General features: G+C 38.1%; 1 protein-coding gene across 1 annotated transcript in view; it reads right to left on the reverse strand.

The window, feature by feature from the left end:
- The window catches only part of DCT (dopachrome tautomerase), a 49775-nt gene that overhangs the window by 10099 nt on the left and 18176 nt on the right, over positions 1 to 21500 (reverse strand). Inside the window, exons 3-6 of the mRNA XM_069067332.1 lie at positions 20406 to 20506; positions 20070 to 20236; positions 14415 to 14588; positions 8254 to 8389 (exon numbers count right to left, since the gene is read on the reverse strand). Coding sequence (XP_068923433.1) covers positions 8254 to 8389; positions 14415 to 14588; positions 20070 to 20236; positions 20406 to 20506 — 578 coding nt within the window. The remainder of the gene's footprint in view (positions 1 to 8253; positions 8390 to 14414; positions 14589 to 20069; positions 20237 to 20405; positions 20507 to 21500) is intronic.

The following is a 21500-nucleotide window of genomic DNA, read 5'->3' on the forward strand; positions in this document are numbered from 1 at the left end:
ATACTCAGCACCACTGGCCGTGTAACCTTGAGCAAGTTACTTAACCCTGATTGCTTAAAAGAAAAAAAAAAAGAAAAGTTGGCCTGAGCATCCATATGGTCCCTCCATGGAAATGTGGACAACATTGCACAACCAGCAATTCCAGAAACCCTGAAATACCATGAGGTCACTACTGGGGAGGTCACTGTGGAAGTAGGGAGACCAGAACTGGCTTAGAAAAGGAATTCACCTGGGATGTGACTGCCAAGGTGGGGATAGGGAAGCATGTATTCTGCTAGCATCCCAGGATTAACTAGGTGCTAAATGCATGGGGTCTCTAAGTTGCTGGATTGTACTACCAATGTCCTCTACTTTCAGTGACTTGGGTCAAAACCCAGGTCAAAGACTTCCTGCCCTAAGTTTTAGTCCCTCCAAGGAACCACATGGTTCAGGGACTATGGGGATTGCAAGAGCTCCTTGACCAGCTGGAGTTCTTAGATCACCCCAAATACCTAGATTAAGGGAAAGCAATAATGAACCAAGAGGGAACTGGACTTTGCCCTTCACTACTAACTGTGAGCTACATGAATTGTACATGTCTGGGGAAAAGGTGTTCACTCCCTAGTGACCTCTGATGCTTTACCATTGTGGTGGTGTCCCCGCAACTGCCACAGTAGAACTGAAAGTTCTGAAGACAATATAGGTCCCTGAGAGGAACATTCCTGAGAGAGAGAGAGAGAGAGAGAGAGAGAGAGAGAGAGACAGAGAGAGAGACAGAGAGACAGAGACAGAGAGACAGAGAGACAGACAGAGAGAGACAGAGAGACAGAGACAGAGACAGAGAGAGACAGAGACAGAGAGAGAGAGACAGAGAGAGACAGAGAGAGAGAGAGACAGAGAGAGAAAGAGAGAGACAGAGACAGAGAGAGACAGAGACAGAGACAGAGAGACAGAGACAGAGACAGAGAGACAGAGACAGAGAGACAGAGAGAAACAGAGACAGAGAGAGAGAGAGAGACAGAGAGAGAGACAGAGAGACAGAGAGACAGAGAGAGAGAGAGAGAGACACAGAGAGAGAGAGACAGAGACAGAGAGAACTCAATTTTATCACGGGTTCTTAGCGAGGAAACACCTTCTACTAACGTAGGTTGGCAATAGTTCTTCCACCTATAGCCATAGAGAATCTCCTTGGACACTAAGAAATTAAGTGACTTTCTAGGGTCACAGAGAGTGTATGTGTCAAAGGACTTGAACCTAGAGCTTTTTTGACTCTTAAGTCTGACTCTATTACATCACTTTGCTGCCTTTCAACACAAACACTATAACTGGTGAAATACTCAAGAGGGGAAATGGTACAGTTAGTGCTACAATGTGTCTGGATATGTCTATGCAAGAAAATAGTCTTACAATGGTGTAGCCAAAGAAAAGATCATGAATGGAGTTTGCTTTTCATTATTGCTTTGAATCCATCTACCAAAGATATGTGGCCATAAAGACAGATAGTCTGAAGATAATTTATGGTGAGTTAAGTAACTATCTATAAAGCAGAGATATAGCCAAGATCCACTGCTGAAACACTGATTTTTACGTCATCTAATACTTCTCAATGTACTTTGTATTGATTAGCTATTGGACTGAGCGTCATTGGAATAACATGGTTATGAGACCTTCGGCCAACTTGCTACTTTGTCCCAGAACATTGTCCCTCTGAGCACATTTTCAAAACCAAATAAATCTCTAAATAAGTGCGAAATTTTCTAACCTAAAATTTACAGTATAACTGTCAAAATGCTCTCTACTGAGGCAAGGACCCCGAAATATTTATCTGGCATGCCTCTGCTTTGAAATGATGTTAACACCTATACGCCTATACTGTTTAGATTAAACAGTACTGGCAGGCAGATGCAGGAGCAGGCTGGGAAGGCGCAGCCAGCAGACGAAGGCTGGGAAGGCACGGCTGGCAGATGCAGGCTGGGAAGGGGCCTGATCAACTCGGAGGGCAAGTCTTCCCACCAACCACAATGTCCACTACCAGGGACTTGGACTGGAAAGAGCAAGGTAAGAAGCACATACAGGGGCCCCTGTCCTGGACAGCAAACACTCCTGGGGCTACCACTTCATAGCCCAGAAATTTTTTTTTTTAAAGCGCCTTTCAGGACCTCCAAAGACTAGGATGACAGAGTGAACCTCACTTGCTCCAAACCCCCTCTCTGACCCTGAAAACATAGTAACTCTTGCCCCAGGGCAAAACCCTCTACAGTAAAGGCTTGGGATCCTAGAGGAAGGGCATGGCTAGGACCCTGCCTCAAAATGGGTAGAAAGCACACTACAAAGACAAAGACTCTAGAGTCCTACTATCCTCAGAGGGAGGAACCAACCTCAGAGGGAGACAATGTGGACTCCACACCCAAAGCTGAAACTTCAACAGGGAACGGGTCCCAAGCACAGAAGGCTCTCCTAGATGAGATCAAAAGGAACTTTGATAACAAAATAAGAGAGATAGAAGACAAAATGAATAATTCTCTCAAAACCAAAATAGCAGAATTCGAAAAACATTATAATGAGGAAAACATCTCTCTAAAAAGAAAAGTGTATGATATGGAAAAGGAGCTTCAAAAATTAACCAAGGAAAATGATTTGCTAAAAACCAGAATGAACCAAATAGAAACAAATAACTCTATGAGGAACCAAGAATTAGCCAAGCAAAACAACAAGAATGAAAAATTAGAAAAAGAGGTAAAATACCTCAAAGAAAAAATAACTGACCTGGAAAACAGATCCAGGAGAGAGAATCTGAGAATCATAGGCCTACCAGAAAATTATGATGAAAAAAATGAGCCTGGACAACATTCTCCAAGAGCTCGTTAAGGAAAACTGCCCTGAGATTCTAGAACCTGAGGGTAAAATAGAAATCAAGAGAATCCACCGGACACCTGCTGTAAGAGATTCCAAACTGAAAATTCCTTGAAATGTTGTGGCCAAACTCCAGAACTACCAGATAAAAGAGAAAATACTTCAAGCGGCCAGAAAGAAACAATTCAAATAGCGAGGGTCCACAGTGAGGATTGCACAGGATTTGGCAGCCTCTACACTGAAAGATTGGAGGCAGTGGAATACAATTCTCCGGAAGGCAAAAGAGCTCGGGTTACAACCAAGGATCACATACCCAGTGAGACTGAGCATATTCTTCCAGGCAAAGAGATGGTCATTCAATGATATAACAGAGTTCCAGACCTTCTTGATAAAAAAGCCAGAACTCAATGGAAAATTCAACCTCCAATTATGAGATGCAACAGTGACTTAGAAAGGTAAACAAGGAGAACACACACACACCCTGCTATTTGATAAGAGCAAACTGGTTATAGACAAGTAGAGGGTATGACTATAAAATACACATAATGATGATTTTAAAAAATCTTGTTAAGGGCTACAAAGGGACTGCAATGGAAGAAAGGGAATGGTTGAAGTGGAAAAGGGTAAATTATACCACTCATAGAGCCATAAAAACTGTACAGCAGAGGAAAAAAAGGGAGGGAGTTGGGAAGCATATGAGCTTTTCCCTCATTGGTTCTGGTACAAGGAGGGAATAACAATCAGTTAAGCATAGGACTCTATGGAGAAGAAATGCAAAAAGTATCATTTTAGAGGGAAAGAGGGGAGGGAGAGGAGCTTCGCATGAGATTTGTTCCTGTCATTCTTGATGTGAAGAAAAAATAGCATACTTCATTAAGTATAACAATATCCTACAGGAGGGGATACAGTAGGAGGGGAAAAGGGTTACAAAAGGGGGGTGGGAGTGGTTTGTAGGGAGGGAAGTAGTAAGGGGAAAGGGGAGGAAAAGGGAGGGGGGATGAAAAGAGAACACTGAGGGAGGCAGTGGTCAAAAGGAAAACTATTAAGGGGGGGAAGGGAGAAGGGAGGGAAAATATGAACATTAACAGGGGCAGGAATAGGATGGAAGGAAAGAAACAGATAATAATCATAACTGTAAATGTGAATGGAATGAACTCTCCCATAAAACGGAGATGGATAGCAGAATGGATTAGAAATCATAATCCTACAATATGCTGTTTACAAGAAACACATCTGAAACAGAGGGATACACACAAGGTAAAGGTAAAAGGTTGGAATAAAATATATCATGCCTCAGCTAAAGTAAAAAAAGCAGGGGTAGCAATCCTTATCTCAGATAAAGCAAAAATTGACCTAATTAAAAGAGATAAGGAAGGAAACTATATCCTATTAAAAGGCACCATGAGAATGAAGCAATATCACTACTTAACATATATGCACCAAGTGGTGTAGCATCCAAATTCCTAGAGGAGAAGGTAAAGGAATTAGAGGAAGAAATAGATAGCAAAACTATACTAGTGGGAGATATTAATCTCCCCCTCTCTGAACTTGATAAATTCAACCTCAAAATAAACAAGAAAGAAGTTAAGGAGGTGAACAGGATTTTAGAGAGGATAGGTATGATAGATCTCTGGAGAAAACTGAATGGGGATAAAAAGGAATATACTTTCTTCTCAGCAGTTCATGGCACATACTCAAAAATTGACCATGTTCTAGGGCATAAAAACCTCACATTTTTATGCAGTAAGGCAGAAATATTAAATGCATCCTTCTCAGATCATGATGCAATAAAAATTATATGCAATAAAGGGCCAGGGAAAGACAGACTAAAAACTAATTGGAAATTAAACAATTTAGTCCTAAAGAATGAGTGGGTCAAATAAGAAATTATAGAAACAATCAGTAATTTCATTCAAGAGAATGATAATAATGAGACAACATACCAAAATCTGTGGGATGCATTAAAAGCAGTTCTTAGGGGAAGTTTTATATCCCTGAGTGCATACGTGATTAAATTAGAGAAAAGGGAGCTCAACGAATTGGGTATGCAATTAAAAAACCTATAAAAAGAACAAATTCAAAATCCCCAATTAAATACTAAATTAGAAATATTGAAGACAAAATGAGAGATTAATAAAATTGAAATTAAGAAAACTATTGAATTAATAAACAAAACCAAGAGCTGGTTTTATGAAAAAAACAACAAAATTGATAGACCCTTAGTCAATATGATAAAAAAAAAGAAAGAAGAAAACCAAATTATGAGTATCAAAAATGAAAAGGGTGAATCTACCTCCAATGAAGAGGAAATCAAAACAATAATTAGGAATCATTTTTCCCAATTGTATGCACATAAATTTGACAATCTTAGGGAAATGGATGAGTATTTACAAACATACAAGTTGCCCAGATTAACTGAAGAGGAAGTAAATTACTTAAATAATCCCATCTCAGAAAAAGAAATTGAACAAGCCATCAGTCAGCTCCCTAGGAAAAAATCTCCAGGGCCAGATGGATTCACTAGTGAATTCTATCAAACATTTAAAGAACAATTGATTCCAATACTCTACAAACTATTTGGGAAAATTAGTGAAGAAGGAGTCCTACCAAATTCTTTTTATGACACAAATATGGTACTGATACCTAAATCAGGAAGAGATGAAACAGGGAAAGAAAAGTATAGACCAATCTCCCTCATGAATATAGATGCAAAAATTCTAAATAAAATACTAGCCAAAAGACTACAGCAACTTATCTCAAGAATAATACACTTTGATCAGGTAGGATTTATTCCAGGAATGCAAGGATGGTTTAATATTAGGAAAACCATCAGTATAATTGATCATATCAACAATAAAACCAGCAGAAACCACATGATCATCTCAATAGATGCAGAAAAGGCTTTTGACAAAATACAACATCCATTCCTATTAAAAACATTAGAAAGTATAGGAATAAATGGAGCCTTCCTTAAAATAATAGGTAGAATCTATTTAAAGCCATCAGCAAGTATTATATGGAATGGGGAGAAGCTAGAAGCATTTCCCATAAGATCAGGGGTGAAACAAGGGTATCCACTATCACCCCTCTTATTCAATCTGGTACTAGAAATGTTAGCAGTAGCAATTAGAGAAGAAAAAGAAATCAAAGGAATCAAGTTAGGCAAAGAAGAGACCAAGCTATCACTCTTTGCAGATGATATGATATACTTAGAGAATCCTAGAGAATCAAGTAAAAAACTGCTTGAGACAATAAATAAATTTGGCAAAGTTGCAGGATATAAAATAAACCCACATAAATCCTTGGCATTCCTATATATTTCCAATGAAATTCAACAGCAAGAAATAGAAAGAGAAATCCCATTTAAAGTTACTGTAGACATTATAAAATATTTGGGAACCTACCTGCCAAAACAAAACCTGTATGATCATAACTACAAAACACTTTTCACACAAATAAAGTCAGATCTAACTAATTGGAAAAATATCAATTTCTCATGACTGGATCAAGCTAATATAATACAAATGACAATTTTACCTAAATTAAATTATATGTTTAGTGCCATACCAATTAATTTACCAAAAAAACTACTTTATAGAGCTAGAAAAAATAGTAACAAAATTCATTTGGAAGAATAAATGGTCCAGAATATCAAGGGAATTAATGAAAAGAAATGCTAGGGAAGGTGGACTAGCTTTACCAGATTTCAATCTGTACTATAAAGCAGCAGTCATCAAAACTACTTTGTACTGGCTGAGGAGTAGAGGAGTGGATCAATGGAATAGATTAGGCACACGGATTTCAGAGGTCAATGACTATAGTAATGTATTGTTTGATAAACCTCCAGACCCTGGTTTTGGGGATAAGAACTCACTATTTGACAAAAACTGCTGGGAAAACTGGAATATAGTATGGCAGAAACTGGGCATAGACCATTATCTAACACCATATACCAAAATCAAGTCTAAATGGGTTCATGATCTAGGTATAAAGGTTGATACTGTAAGCAGTCTCCTAAAACAAGGAATAGTTTACCTATCAGACTTGTGGAGAGGGAAAGACTTTATGACTAAACAAGAATTAGAGAGCATTATAAAATGTAAATGGATAATTTTGACTACATGAAATTGAAAAGTTTCTGTACAAACAAAGTCATTGTAACCAAGATTAAGAGGGAGGTGGGAAATTGGGAAAGAATCTTTACAACCTATGTCTCTGACAAAGGACCCATTTCTAAAATATACAGAGAATTGAGTCAAATTTATAAGAATACAAGTCATTCCCCAATTGATAAAAGGTCAAAGGATATGAACAGGCAGTTTTCAGAGAAAGAAATTAAAGCTGTCTATAAGCACATGAAGAAATGCTCTAATTCACTATTGATTAGAGAAATGCAAATCAAAACAACTCTGAGGTACCACATCTTACCAGTCAGATTGGCTAAGATGACAAAACAGGAAAATGACAAATGCTGGAGAGGATGTGGGCAAATTGGAACACTAATGCATTGTTGGTGGAGTTGTGAACTGGTCCAGCCTTTCTGGAGAACAATCTGGAATTATGCCCAAAGGGCTATAAATACTTTTTATAAATACCCTTTGATCCAGCAATACCAGTCCTAGGGTTATATCCCAAAGAGATCATAGAAATGGGAGAAAGACCCATATGTACAAAAATGTTTATAGCAGCTCTTTTTGTAGTGGCAAGGAATTGGAAATTAAGGGTGTGCCCATCAATTGGGGAATGGCTGAACAAGTTGTGGTATATGCATGTTATGGAATACTATTGTGCTATAAGAAACAAGGAGCAGGCAGTCTTCATATTTACCTGGAGAGGCTTAAAAGAACTAATGCTGAGTGAGAAGAGTAGAACAAGGAGAAATTTGTACACAATTACAGACACAACGTATGTGTGATGACCAACTTTGATAGACAGGACTCTTCTCAGCAATGCAGTGATATAAGTCAATCCCAAAAGACTCATGATGGAGAGAAATATGTGCATCCAGAGAAAGAACTAGAAAGAACTAAGTTTATATACAGGTGGAAGCAAAATACCTGATCTTTTTAGTTCTCTTATTTTGTTTTATGTCCTCTTTACCATTTTTCATTCCAGCTGGTATAATCCGTCCTTATAACCTGACTAATGTATAATGTGAAAGTATTTACAGATCCTATACTTGACTATAAGCCGCCATGGGGGGGAGGGGAGGGGAGACAGGGGGACAAAATGTGAAATTCAAGGAATTGTGGAATTGAATCCTGTAAACTGAAAGGAAACAAACAAATTAATAAAAAAAAATTTTAAAAAGATTAAACTGTACTTACATGCCAGATCTTGATTTTTTTAATTCTCAAAGAAAAGAAAAATTTCCCTTTGAATCATCTTTATCACCTGTAAGTTTTTTTTTAAAGGACATACCACAAATATGGGGTCATTTGCAGCAGAATGGGGCAAAGCACTAGTGCCATTCAGAAAAGCATGAACCAGGTTATGAAGGCTCGTGGTTGTTGAATCAAAGCTTCCATCTGCTTTATCAAATCCTTCCAAGGCATTCCTGTGTAAGACAATTGTGAAATATGATATCCATTTTATTGTTGTTGTTGTTCAAGATACTGTATTAGTTTGCCATTACCTTCTCCAGATCATTTTATGAGGAAACTGAGGCAAACAGGGTTAAGTGACTTGCCCAGAGTCACATAGCTAGTAAGTATCTGAGGCCAGATTTGAACTCAGGAAGATAAGTCTGAGCCTGAGTTCAGGTCCAGCATTCTATCCACTATACCACTAGCTGCCCCCACGATATCCATAGATTTTTCAAAAAGATCTTTTTTGTGCTCCCCAAATAGTGATATTCTAGAAATTGGAGACTGAAGGAGTGATATGTACCAATCATATTTAAAAGTCTTGGCATTAGCCCCCATTTTTAAAATAGTGAACTATGAGGAAGGGGGAGGTGATTACAGGTAAGAAAAGTGAAGCTCAAGGACATCTTCCCCACCTCCCCAAATTGTCCTTTCTCCTGACTTCTATAACCACTACCCTCCTAGTAACCTAGATCTAAAATTTCAGAGTCGTATTTCACTGCTCCTTCCTGGTCATTGCTCAATTCTGCACCTGATAAGTGCAAGAGAAATCCTAGTATGAGGACCTACTTTCAGCATGGAATAAACCAAACCAACCTAGCCCATTTGCTGTCATACACTGATATCCATAAAATGCTCTTTTAAAAAATCAGAAAAGGGACTTCAGTGCAGTCAATTCTCAGTGCAGAAATTTGCTGTGGAGAATTTATGGAAGAATACTGTTGAGAATTATAAAAGATAAGAATGCATGGATGGATTGGTATCTCTTCCACTGGAGAAAGAAGTTACACCAGTAACATCACAGATCCTTTGAAGTATGGAAGCACTGTACCCCAAACCTGATAGTAAAAAAAACTACTGGGGGCAGCTAGGTGGCACAGTGAATAGAGCACTGGCCTGGGAGTCAGGAGGCCTTGAGTTCAAATCTGGCCTCAGACACTAAACACAAAAACTAGCCATGTGACCTTGGGCAAGTCACTTAACCCCAAAATTGCCCTCCAAAAAGAAAAAAAAAACTACTTCCCTATTCAAAGGATTTGATTAGAGGTAGGCAAGGGCAAGCAGTTGACTAGGATGAAACACAGGACCAGAGAGAGATAGAAGAGATCTTAGAAGCCACTGAATCCAACCCATATATTACAAATTAAGAAACTGAGGCTGAGAATTTAATGATTTGTCCAGGATCACATAGCTGAGGTAGGATCTGAATTCGTATCTTCTTGTCTCCAAATACAGTACTATACCACCTAACTGCTAAGTCTAGGAAAAGTTAGCAGGTAAAGTAAGGGACACTTTTTAATGTTACCTTTAATATTTTACATATACTTAATTGCAGGAAATTTTGCTATTAGCGACATATATCTATTTTATGGCAGTTCAAATTCCACATGTGGCAAAAAAGACGAAGTGTCTCCATTGGATAGTGGACACAATTTCCCAATTTTCAAGTCTTTCTTCTGAGCCTGCCCCTCTCCCAAAGCTGTTCCCTCCAAAATCTCCATGTTCTTTTAATCACCAAATTCATGATCTTTTCTCAGTCCTCATTCCTTTCACCTTTCTGTAATATTCAATACTGTTTACTATCCTCTTTCCTACCTCAAATTCAGTGATACTGTACTCTCTTAACTTTCCTCCTATGTGTATGAATGCTCCTTAATTTTCTTAGATAGTTTAACCTATTTTTCAGTCCCTTCTCCAAGTGTAAAAGTTCCCTGACTACATCTTCAACCCTCTTTTCTTCTTTTTACACTTTCCTTTCGGACATCCTCCACTCCCATCACATGTAAAACTATGGCAAGGTTAGTATTAATAGAATAGCTACCAAACCCCTATTTTGCCACCAAGCAACATTTTGTCATCCAAGTGGCCTTAAGTTTCTTTTCATAGATAGGTTCCATTTCCTTAGGGCTTAGCCCAAGGTTTTTCTAAAAAGAAATATCTTCTGACCTCTCTATATTCTTACGTTCCCCAGCTTCTCCTTATATTCGTTTGTTGATTTTTTTCTTATCTTGATCACATTTTTTTCTCCTGATTATCACCACATGCTGAATCCTTGGCACATAGCTATTTTTTTCAGAATATTTCCATTCTCTGAGCCCATTATTAAAAAAATAATAACACCCCAGTACCAAATAAGGCTGAGACTGACAAAGAACTATGACCTGCTAGTTATCCCTACTTCAGCCTAATGTAAGGGTTTACAATAAGCCTGGGCAGGAAACAGGACCCATGAGACTGTGCTAATAAAAAGACTACTGACAGAGGACTTCTCCTATCACTTATGAGGCAGTTAGTGAATGCCCCTAGACTACTCTGTGTATCCTTGCAATAAAATTCGCTTGCTGTTAACCATGATTAATCTGTGCATTTCCTTCCCAAGAACTTTTGAACTCACTAATGTTCAAATGACTGGTCTAAAGTTACAAATATGGCTTTAATTATCACTTTCATGTAGTTGACTTAAAATCTGTCTTTAGCCCAATCTCTTCCATAAGCTGAAGAGTCACATCTTTAGCTGCCTATTGAACACTTGTCCTTAGATGTCTTGGTGGCACCTAGTTCAATGTCTCCAAAATTAAACTCATCACCTTCCTCCCTAAACGTGTTCTTACTTCCTAACATCTACAACCACCATTCTTCTAGTCACCTAGGCTTGAAATTTCAGAGGTATATTCTAACCTTTTTTATCCCTTACTCCCAACCCCCTACCCAATCAGTTGCCAAGACCTATCCATTCTATTTTAACCATATCTCACATATCTGTCTCTTCTTCCTCATTCACATGGCTACTGCCTTCGTGATCTCTTGACTTAATGGACTCTGAACTTCTCTGCCCAGTCTTTCATCTTCAAGCCATCTTTCACAGAGCTGCCAAAATAATCCTCTTAATGCCAGGTCTGCCTATGTCAATGCCCTGATCAGAAACTTTCCATGCCTCCACATTACCTGTAGGGCAAACTATGAACTCCTCAGTGTACCTTCTACAATCTTGCTACTACCTATCTTTATGGTGTTATTTCACACTACTTGTCTTAATTACTCTATTCTAATTAAACTAAATTGTCAGTTGTTTCCCAAACTTGATATGCTGTGTCCTATCTCCATGCATCTGTATAGCCCATCCCCCTTGCCTGTCATTTCTAACTATTAAATACAAATTATTCTTTTCCTTTAAGTTCCAGCCTCATCCATAAAGTCTTCCATGGTCTACCTTACACACCTTCTCAAACTAATAGCAATTGTTCTTTTTTTCAAATTCTTTTGTTTTGTCGGGGGGGGGGGGGACAATTGGGGTTAAGTGATTTGCCCAGGGTCATATAGCTTAGTAAGTGTCTGAACCTGGATTTGAACTTAGGTTCTCCTGACTTCTGTACACTCTATCCACTGTATCACCTAGCTGTCCCCCCTTTTTTTTTTCGAATTTACCTAGTTTTTGGCCTGATTTTCTCCTTGGAAAAACACATGGACATTGTCTTTCATGTCTGTTTTATACATGAATGCCCTGGAAGGGTTTGATAAAGAGGATGGAAGCTAGGGGAAGAATGGGGGAGAGAAATCCACATCTGTGGACTAAGTAAGAAAACTCCTATCCATGCACATCAACAACTCTTCTGCAACTTCTAGCCTTTGAGAGTTCCTTGGTGCTGCAAGATTAAGTGATATACCCAAGGCTAATATGTATGAAAGCCAAGACTCAAACCCATGTCTTACTTACCCCAGGCCCAGATCTCTATCTACCACACTGTGGTACCTTTCTTACCTCTATCATAATCTACCTTTATAACATACTAACCTTTCATATACACCTACTTCTCTCATCTGACATTTCATCCACCCTGATGCAGGTCCTTATTACCTCACACCTGGACTACTTTGGTAGCTTTCTTGTTGACCTTTCCACCTTATTCCTCTCCATTCCAATCTATCTTCTACTCAGCTATTAAAATGATCTTTCTTAAGCATAGTTCTAATTGTGTCAGTCCATCAATAAACTCCTATTGCTTCCTATCTACCTCCAGAATCAAGTATCAAATCATCTGTTTGCCTTCTATCACCCTTTATATACTGACTTCTTCCTATCCTTTCAGTCTTCCTACAGCTTACTCCCCTCCATATACTCTGAAATTCAGTGACACTAGTTTTCTCACTGTTCCTAGAACAAGAGATTCCACCTCCTCACTGCAGGCATTTTTGCTGACTGTCCCCCATGCTTGGAATTCTCTCCCTCTTCAGATCCACCTTCTGACTTCCCTGGCTTCCTTCCAGTCTCAACTAAAGGTCAATCTTCTGCAAGAAACCTTTCCTAAATAAGATATACAGGCAATGGGGTATAGAAATCCATTTTGCCCTACAAGAAAGGAAGGGGGAAGGGGGAAGGGAGGAATGGGGATGAGAGGACAGACTAGGAGAAAGAGTAATCAGTATGCTTGCCATCTTGGGGTGGGGGTAGGGGAGAGATGGGGAGAAAAGTTGGAACTCAAAATCTTGTGGAAATGAATTTTGAAAACTAAAATAAATAAATGGGGGGGGGGGCGGGGAGAAGCTTTTCCTAAACTCCCTTAATCTTAGTCTCTTCCTTCTGAGACTACCTCCAATTCATCCTGTCAGCATCTTGTTTGTACATAGCTATTTGCTTGTTGTCTCCTCTATTGTACTGGGAGCAGCTCGAGAGACAACAGGGATGGGTTGGGGGAGGGGCCGGTTGGGGGAGGGGGAGGTTGGGGGTGGGGGCGGTTGGGGGAGGGGTTGTTTTGGGTTTTTGCCTTTCCTTGTATTCCAAATGCTTCGCGCAGTGCCTGGAACTGAGTACTTAATAAATGCTAGCTTTCTGACTTACTGGTTATATTTTGTATTCCCCCCTTAGATTACAAATTCTATGTCACCAGCACCTGGCCTAGCAAACACTTGGTTAAGTTACAGGGTATTGATTGCTTGGATAAAGAAATGCTTTAACTTGGCCTCTGACCTGTTCCCATACCTTTAACTCAAACTTAACTGACAACCCATTCTTTAGTCTCACTGCTGACCTTGACCTCATTCCTACTCTTTGGCCTTTCTCCAATGTCATCCCAGGTTCTTAGCCCCAGCTCTACCCCTAGCAAATACCTCCACCTTCAAACCTTAAAAATGCTAGTTTATACTCTCCTCTGGACCAGAGTGCCTACTTAGAAGGAAGCAGAGAAATCAGTATGAATAAGATTCTGGGCTACTAGACTTGTATGAACTGTATGAGTGCAGGGACCCTATCTTAAGAAAGCTTTGTATCTTCTCACCTAAATCAGTGGTGCTAAATAAATGCTTGCTGAATGAATGAATGAGGAAGATGGATGCCCCCAAATCCCATCCACAAGGCACAGTTTTAGCCACCTTTCTGTTTTGTCTTACTTTTAATAGCCACATACATCATTCTAGTAATTGATCAGGCTTTCTGTCGCTGTGGGAAAAATCAATCCATCCCTGAATATTACATGACTAGTGACATTGTTATATTGTAGCTTGAATGGAATTTACTCTAAAAGACTCATTTAATTGATCAAATTCCAACAGCATAGACTTAATATGGGTAAAAACATTTTGGTCATTTACACATAAAATAGCATGTTCTCTGGCAAATTCCCAAAGTTTATAAATCCTGTCCTTCATGGGGATATCCTAACCCTTAATACCTTACCTACAAATGAATAGGGGAATACAGGGCATAATAAAATTATTTCAGATAGCCTGTCCAGAAAGTAGTTAAAACTCTAATACCAAGGAGAAGACATCGGTATGCTTCTAAATGATGGTTTTCGTATCACTGATTAAAGATGTCCATTTTTTCCTCTTCTCACCCGGCCCTGCCACTCAGCCTGTTAGACACCCTCATGCACTCCAACACTAGATTTCTTTCTAACCTTTGTTTAGCTTTAATCCCTTAAATGCTATTTCTAACAACCACAAGAATGAAAATCTCAAAATGGCATAAAACACTATTCTAGCAAAGGTCAATGTACAAACCTAAAGCTGAAGCTAGAATTCTGAAAGAAAGGAGGATTGTCAAACTTCTCAAGAGAAAGGCAGGCCTGGACATCTTCTATGGTGGGCAACTTAGTCCTTCCAAGCTGATTCCTTCTCAGCAGACCTTCATTTGTCCCATTACACAGGGTGACCAGGCGGTTGTAGTCATCCAAGCTATGATTTAAAAAACAGAATAGGTTAAAAGTCATAGAAATGTTAAGTTATAGAAAAGACCATAAATTGGAGCTGGGCAGGTGGGGGGTGGGGAGGGTGGGGACCACTTGTGGGTTCTTCTCATAAAGTTTATTACCTGTGATCTTGATGCCTACACAGAGGAAACATCCTCTTCTATGGAAAAAAGCAACCCCTTCTCCTCCCAGAAAAAAAGCATTTGGGGATTCATGAATGGCCTTTTGAGGCATAGTTAAATAATTGTTGCTATTAAAACGGTACTTAAGGGTTTGCTAAGTGCTTTGCTTCATTTTACCTTCACAGCAACAAAACAGCTATTTTTATTAACCCCATTTTATAAATGGGAAAACAGAGCCTGAAAAAGGTTGTGACTTGACCATGGTCAGTTAGTATATCTCAGAGGATTGATTTGAACACAAGACATTACTGAGTCCCAATCCAATGCGTTTTCACCATACCACATAAGCTTCTAAAATGGGATAAAATGTAAATGTGGAGTTCAAGTATTTTTAAATCATAGAATCATAAAATGTCAGAGTAGGAAAAGACCTTGAAAGTCAACTAGTATCCAGCCTATAAATAGGAATCCCCTCTGCAATATATTTATTGTTATACAGACCTAGAGGATTAGGAACTAACCTTTCATTTGGGGGGAGAAGGGTATGTATAACTTTTATTTTTCAGTTAGCAAGAATTTATTTCACTCCCCTCTCACTTTCACATTCCTACCTCTCCCCAACCCCCAACCAAAAAAAAAGGAAAAAGAAAAAAAAGACCCTTATACAACAAATCTGGAAAGTCAAGCAAAACAAAACCTCACTTTCGCCATGTCCAAAAATGTATGTGTCATTCTACATCTTGAGTCCATCCATAATTGCATTTATCAGAGTTCTTTAGTGTGTCAAAGGTGTTTGTCTTTAAGATGTTATATAGACTGCTCTCTTGGTTCTGTTCATTTTCCTTTTCCTCCATTCATACAAATATTACCAGGTTTTGCTGAAACCATTGCTTTTGTAATTTCTTACAACTTAATAATAATCCATTGTATTCAGATAATAATTTGTTCAGCTATTCCCAATTGATAGGCATCCCCATCAGTTTTCCAGATTTTTGCCACCTCGGAAAAAGACGTGTGCATGTGTGTGTCTGTGTATGTATTTAATATGTGAGTCTTTTCTCACTTTCTTTGATCTCCTTGGGGGTATAGGCCTAGTTGTGGTATTACTAGGTCAAGGGGTATCTACAGCTTACATACATAGATGTGTTTAGATGTAGTTCTAAATTGCTTTCCAGGATGCTGTACTAATTCACAATTAATATTAACACTGCATTAACATTCTTTTTCTTCCACAGCCCACAACAACATTTTTAATTTTCTTTTTTTGTCATCTTTGCCAATCTAATGGGTGTGATGTGGAGCTTTGATTTATATTTAAGTATTAACTACATGGAATATTTTTTCATATGACTGTTGATAGCTTGGATTTCTTCCTTTGAAAACTGCTTTTCATATCTTTTGACCATTTATTGTTTGGAAAATCACTCTTAGTCTTATCAATTTGAATCTATTCTTTATACATAGGAAATAAGACCTTGCTTAGATAAACTTACTATAAAGATGTTTTTCTCCAGTTAATTGCTTCCCTTCTGACTTTAGCATCATTGGTTTTATATGTCCAATTTTTTTTAAATGTTATGTAATCAATCTAGTATTGACTAAGAAACAGAGTGGTAGATCAATGGAATAAATTAGGTACACAATACACGTAGCAAATGACCATAGTAATCTAATGTTTAGATCCAAGATTTTGAAACAACAAATAACCATTTGATAAAAATTACTGTGAAAATTAGACAGAAGTTTGACAGAAATTAGGTATATCTCACATTATATACCAAGATAAGGTTAAAATGCATACATGATTTAGACATGATTTAGGATGATATCATAAACAAATTTAGAGAGCGTGGAATATTTTACTTGTCAGATTTATGGGTAAGGGAAGGATTTATGAATAAGCAAAAGATAGAGAACATTGTGGATATAAAATGGATTGTTTTGACTACATTAAATTTAAGAGGTTTTGCACAAGCAAAACCAATGCAGCCAAGATTAGAAGGAAAGCAAGAAACTGGAGGAGGAAAGTTTTAAAGCAAGTTACTCAGCAATACAATGATCCAAAACAATTCCAAAGGACTTAGAATAAAAAATGTTCTTCACCTCCCAAGAAAGAACTGATGGAGTCTGAATGCAGATGAAGCATACTTTTTTTATATCCTTCTTTATTATTCTTGGTTGTTTAGTCTGTTTTCTTTTGCAATATGGTTAATAAGGAAATATTTTACATGATTGCACATGTATAATCTATATCAAATTGCTTGCCTTCTCAAGAAATGGGGAGGGATCTGAAGGAAGGAGGAATTTTGGAACTCAATTTTTAAAACTGAATGATGAAAATTTTTGTTTACATGAAATTGAAAAAATAAAAATCAAATGCAAAAAAAAAAGTTATGGAACCAAAACTGTTCATTTTACCTTCTATCCTCCTCTCTATCCCTGGTTTGCCCATAAACTCTTTTCCTCTCTGAAGGTCTGACAGTTAACAGTTTAAACTGTTTTAATAGTTAATGATTTAAACAGTTAGAAAGGTCTGACAGAAAATTTCTTCCTTGTTCTAATTTATGATGTGATCTCTCATATCTAAGACATGCATCTATTTGGAGCTTTTCTTGTGTGGTGTAGCATGTTGGTGTAACCTAATTTCTTCCAATTTGATTTTCAGTTTTCCCAGCAGTTTATGTTGAACAGTGTTAATACCCCAGTAGCTGGGGTCTTTGGGTTTATAAACCATTAAGCTACTAAATTTTGTTTGTTTGTGTATGGTATATACTTGGTTTGTTCCAACATGATCTATTTCTACTGTAAAAAAAATTAACAAATCATTTCAATGATTACTGCACATATGTGTATGTGTAAATACATATTATAATCCAAAATCTGATACTGTTAAACCCTCTTTTTTCTAACTCTTTTTTTCATCATTTCTTGATCTCCTCCAGAGGATATTTTGATTTGCACAACAATAAATATTTAAATTTAATTTGGATAGCATTGTCATTTTTATTATATTGTTTTGGTCTACCTATGAACAATTAATATTTCTCCAATTATTTGATTTCTTTAGTTCTGTAAAGAGCGTTTTGTAGTTGCATTCATACAGTTCCTGTGGGTTAGACCTGTGATTTCTTTGGCATAAGGAATTCTCAAACAAGGAAACTCCCTCTATCAATATAGGTTGGCACCTTCTCTGTACTAGTATTAATATTGTAGTATTATAAAGTTGCCTAGAGTACTGAAAAATTAAAGGAACTTCCTAGGGTCACCCAGACAATATGTTTCAGAGGTGAGCCTTGAACTCATGTCTTTTTGGCTCCAAGGTATTACTCACTATATCATGCTGCATTCCATGCAAAGCTATATTCAAGAATAATAGAATGCTGATGCCCAACAGCTATTAGAGTTTACCTAACCCAAAGCTCTGATTTTATAGATGATGAAACTGAAGCTTGGAGGAGTTAACTGACCTGACCAAGGTAACACAACTATCTTGCAGATAGAATGTAAGCTCCTTGAGGGGAGGTACTGTTTCATCATTTTTGTTTTGTTTTATTTTTCTTCTTATCTGCAGCATCTAACATTATGCCTGATCTTGACTGTTGGTAATGATTTTCCCCTCAAACCTTGCATAGATTTTTTTTGTTCCATCCTTAATGTACTCATAATGTATTATGGTTATCTGTGTATATGTCTTTCCCCCCTCTCTAAACTAGATGCTCTGGGAAGACAGGGACAATGGCTCATCTATAGTTTCAATTTCACACCTTTTCCAGGGCTCAGAATAATGTTCTACACTTTGTAAGTGCTTGATAAATTTGTTGAATTTTTATGAATTGAATTGCTTCTATTGAAAAGCCCTACTCTTGGACCTCATCATAGCATGAGATGGCTCTAGCTTCCTAAGGCCTATGCTAGCATGCACAAGTTCTGGAAGAACCTACTGATGCAAGCTCAATAATGAGTTTATTTTTCCTTCAATAATCAGACTTAATTCAGGTCAAAGAGGATCATCCCCTCTTTGGCCAATAGGTAATGAATATTTTTGACCCTCACAACTCATAAAGACTCTACTAAAGCATTCAGGTTTGCAATCAGAATTGGTGGAAAGAATACCTTAAAGGGTTGTCACCAATATTTTGAAGTATTGGAGAAGGTATCCTAACAATCTAACAAGTTCAACTTGTGTTTGATTCAGGTACATCTTTGCTAAAGGTGTTTGTTAGAGCAACATAAATTTCAGCCCGCACCAGAATGTAATTTTTGGAGATACTTTTGTCAGGAAAGTTGAATTGGCCTACCAAGAACATCCTAGGGAGTATGTACCCAAAGTTCCCCCCTCAAAAAAAACCCCAAACTTCTGAAAACTCCCAGTACAGGGTGATACCTTAGGGTACATTGGAGATGATGGATTTTCTAATCTTTTCTACATATGTGATAGCCCAGTTCTGAAAGGACTTGGTCTTTTGGTATGGTATGCCTCTTGGTCTTTCCCCTACTCCTTGGCAGGCAGGGAGGGTAAAGAATGAGCGCTGTGTCAATTAAAAGAGAAAAAAAGCTTCCAGCTATGTCTCTCTTTCTTCAGTTCAATAATTGGTATCAAATAACACTAAGACTTCTGATGAGGAAAATGAAAAAGCTGGGCCTTCTCAACCAGAGCATCATGGTAGGCACACCCATGTGGTAGTTAAAGCAAGAGACTTGACCAAGCAATCTTGTGCCTGGGCCCCTGATTGCCTCTTCTGCTTCATATGTCCATTCCTGATCTTAGGTGAATAACTTTTTCATGCACGATTTGTATGGCACATTGAGTACCTTTCTCCTTAACCCTTTTGAGGAAACAGAGATGTGAGCCTAAACTTAAATATAATAAATCATTCTTCATAGTGACAAGGTAGAACTTAATAAAATGAAGACTGTGAGAAAAGGAAGCCAGCTCTTTTCATTAGAGAGGCCAGACTCCACCAGGATTGAACCAAGTCCAACTCTTTGCCTGTGCCTAAAGAGGGACACAGGACTCCAAGCCTTTGGACACCACAGTAATTCTTCCATGTTACCCTTTAAACATACATCAAAAGGCATTGAAAATAGACATTGAAAAGTACTTTTAGGGGCAGCCAGGTAGCTCAGTGAGTAAGAGCACCAGCCCCAGTGTCGGGATGACCTGGGGATCGAATCCCAGGCTCAGATACTTAGCACCACACCCAGAAATAACTGGCTGTGTAACCTTGAGCAAGTTACTTAACCCCAATTGCTTTAAAAAAAAAAGTACTTTTAGCATATGGCTCATCAAGTCATAAGGGAGAAAAAAAAATCTACATTTTCATTCCAGATATATGCTTCATTACCTGTTACACACAATTTCCCAACGTGAGAATCTTGAATTCTGACTAATCAAGGTTGAGTCTTCCAGTCTTGATGCACCAAACAACTCATCTGTACAGACATCACATTCATTCTTCCCTGTGGCAAAGTCCCAATAAGGTAATGCAAAGGACTCATTGCCAGTGAGTCTCTAAAATCAAAAAGAAGGAAAAAATCTGTTCACTATTTCACACTGCCAACCAAGTTGTCCTCTGAAAAAGTTGGTACTAGCCCCTACCACATCTATAGCAAAGTTCAAAGGACCAGAATTAACAAGCAAGCATCTTTGAAATCATGGAAATATAAGATTTTTTACTCACCTGGAGATCTCTTTCAAACAACAATAAATGATACCTGTGCCAGGTAAGGAATGCAGGCCCTTGGTGGGCGAAATCCATGGCTTTGAATGGTCGCCCTGGTCCTGAAACAATTAGGAATTCAATAAGGAAAACATTAAGAGATATAACATGAAGGAGTCGCTGACACCCTGAAATTGTGGTTTGGAAAGTTATAGGGAAGTGGGGGGAACTTATTTATCTGTTATTTCTCTAAGGTAGGGTCAGAAACTACAGACCACAAACCAAATCCACAAAACCATCACAATGTCATGGGAAGTACAAAAATAGGAAAAAGGCTGGATTTGGCCCATGGACAATAGTTGCCAACCCTTAATCTAGTGAGAGCAGGGAGGGACCTCAGATGTTATCTAGTGTATATGTGTACCCAAGATCACACAATCCAATCCAAATCCAACAAGTCTTTAGTAAGGCTCCCACTATGTACATGGGGCAAATAAAACAGGCAAGTTTATATTCTCAAGCAGTTTATATTCTACTGGGTGAGATACAGTATGTAAACAGAAAAATAGATACATGATAATTTTATTGAGAGAGAGAGAGAGTAGTGTTGCTATGAGGATAAGACAAAGAAATTCAAACCAATTTGATTATTTTAACATATACAATATTTCACATAAAGTGAGGATATTTGGGGCTGCTTCACAACTACCAAATCATGAGTTCCACCTTTATTTTCCCTCTGTCTATTCTGTCAAGGGGCTTACTCTATAAACCAGTTATGCTGGATGATTTACCATTCTAGAGAGAGGGGAGAAGTACTAGTCAGTTACAGAAGCTAGATTCAAATCCACACTCTGTGTTACAATCTGTGTGATTGTTATGTTGGTCAAGTCGCTTAAACTTTCTAAGTCCCAGTATTACATACCTGTTAAATGATGAGACTAAGAATGTTTTATCTCCCTTCCAGTTATAGATTTACACTCCTAAACTCTATGGTTCCCATTTTTAACCTGTGTTCTCCCTTGGACTTTTGTTCAACCCACCCCCCTCCCCCCATGTCTAAAACAGACTCTCATCTACCTCTACCTGCTAAGACTTTCTGTGCCATCAAGGCCC

Source organism: Petaurus breviceps, unplaced genomic scaffold, assembly GCF_028583685.1.
Source record: "Petaurus breviceps papuanus isolate PSGF00001 unplaced genomic scaffold, PetGlider_PUasm1.0 90743, whole genome shotgun sequence".
Taxonomy (NCBI): domain Eukaryota; kingdom Metazoa; phylum Chordata; class Mammalia; order Diprotodontia; family Petauridae; genus Petaurus; species Petaurus breviceps.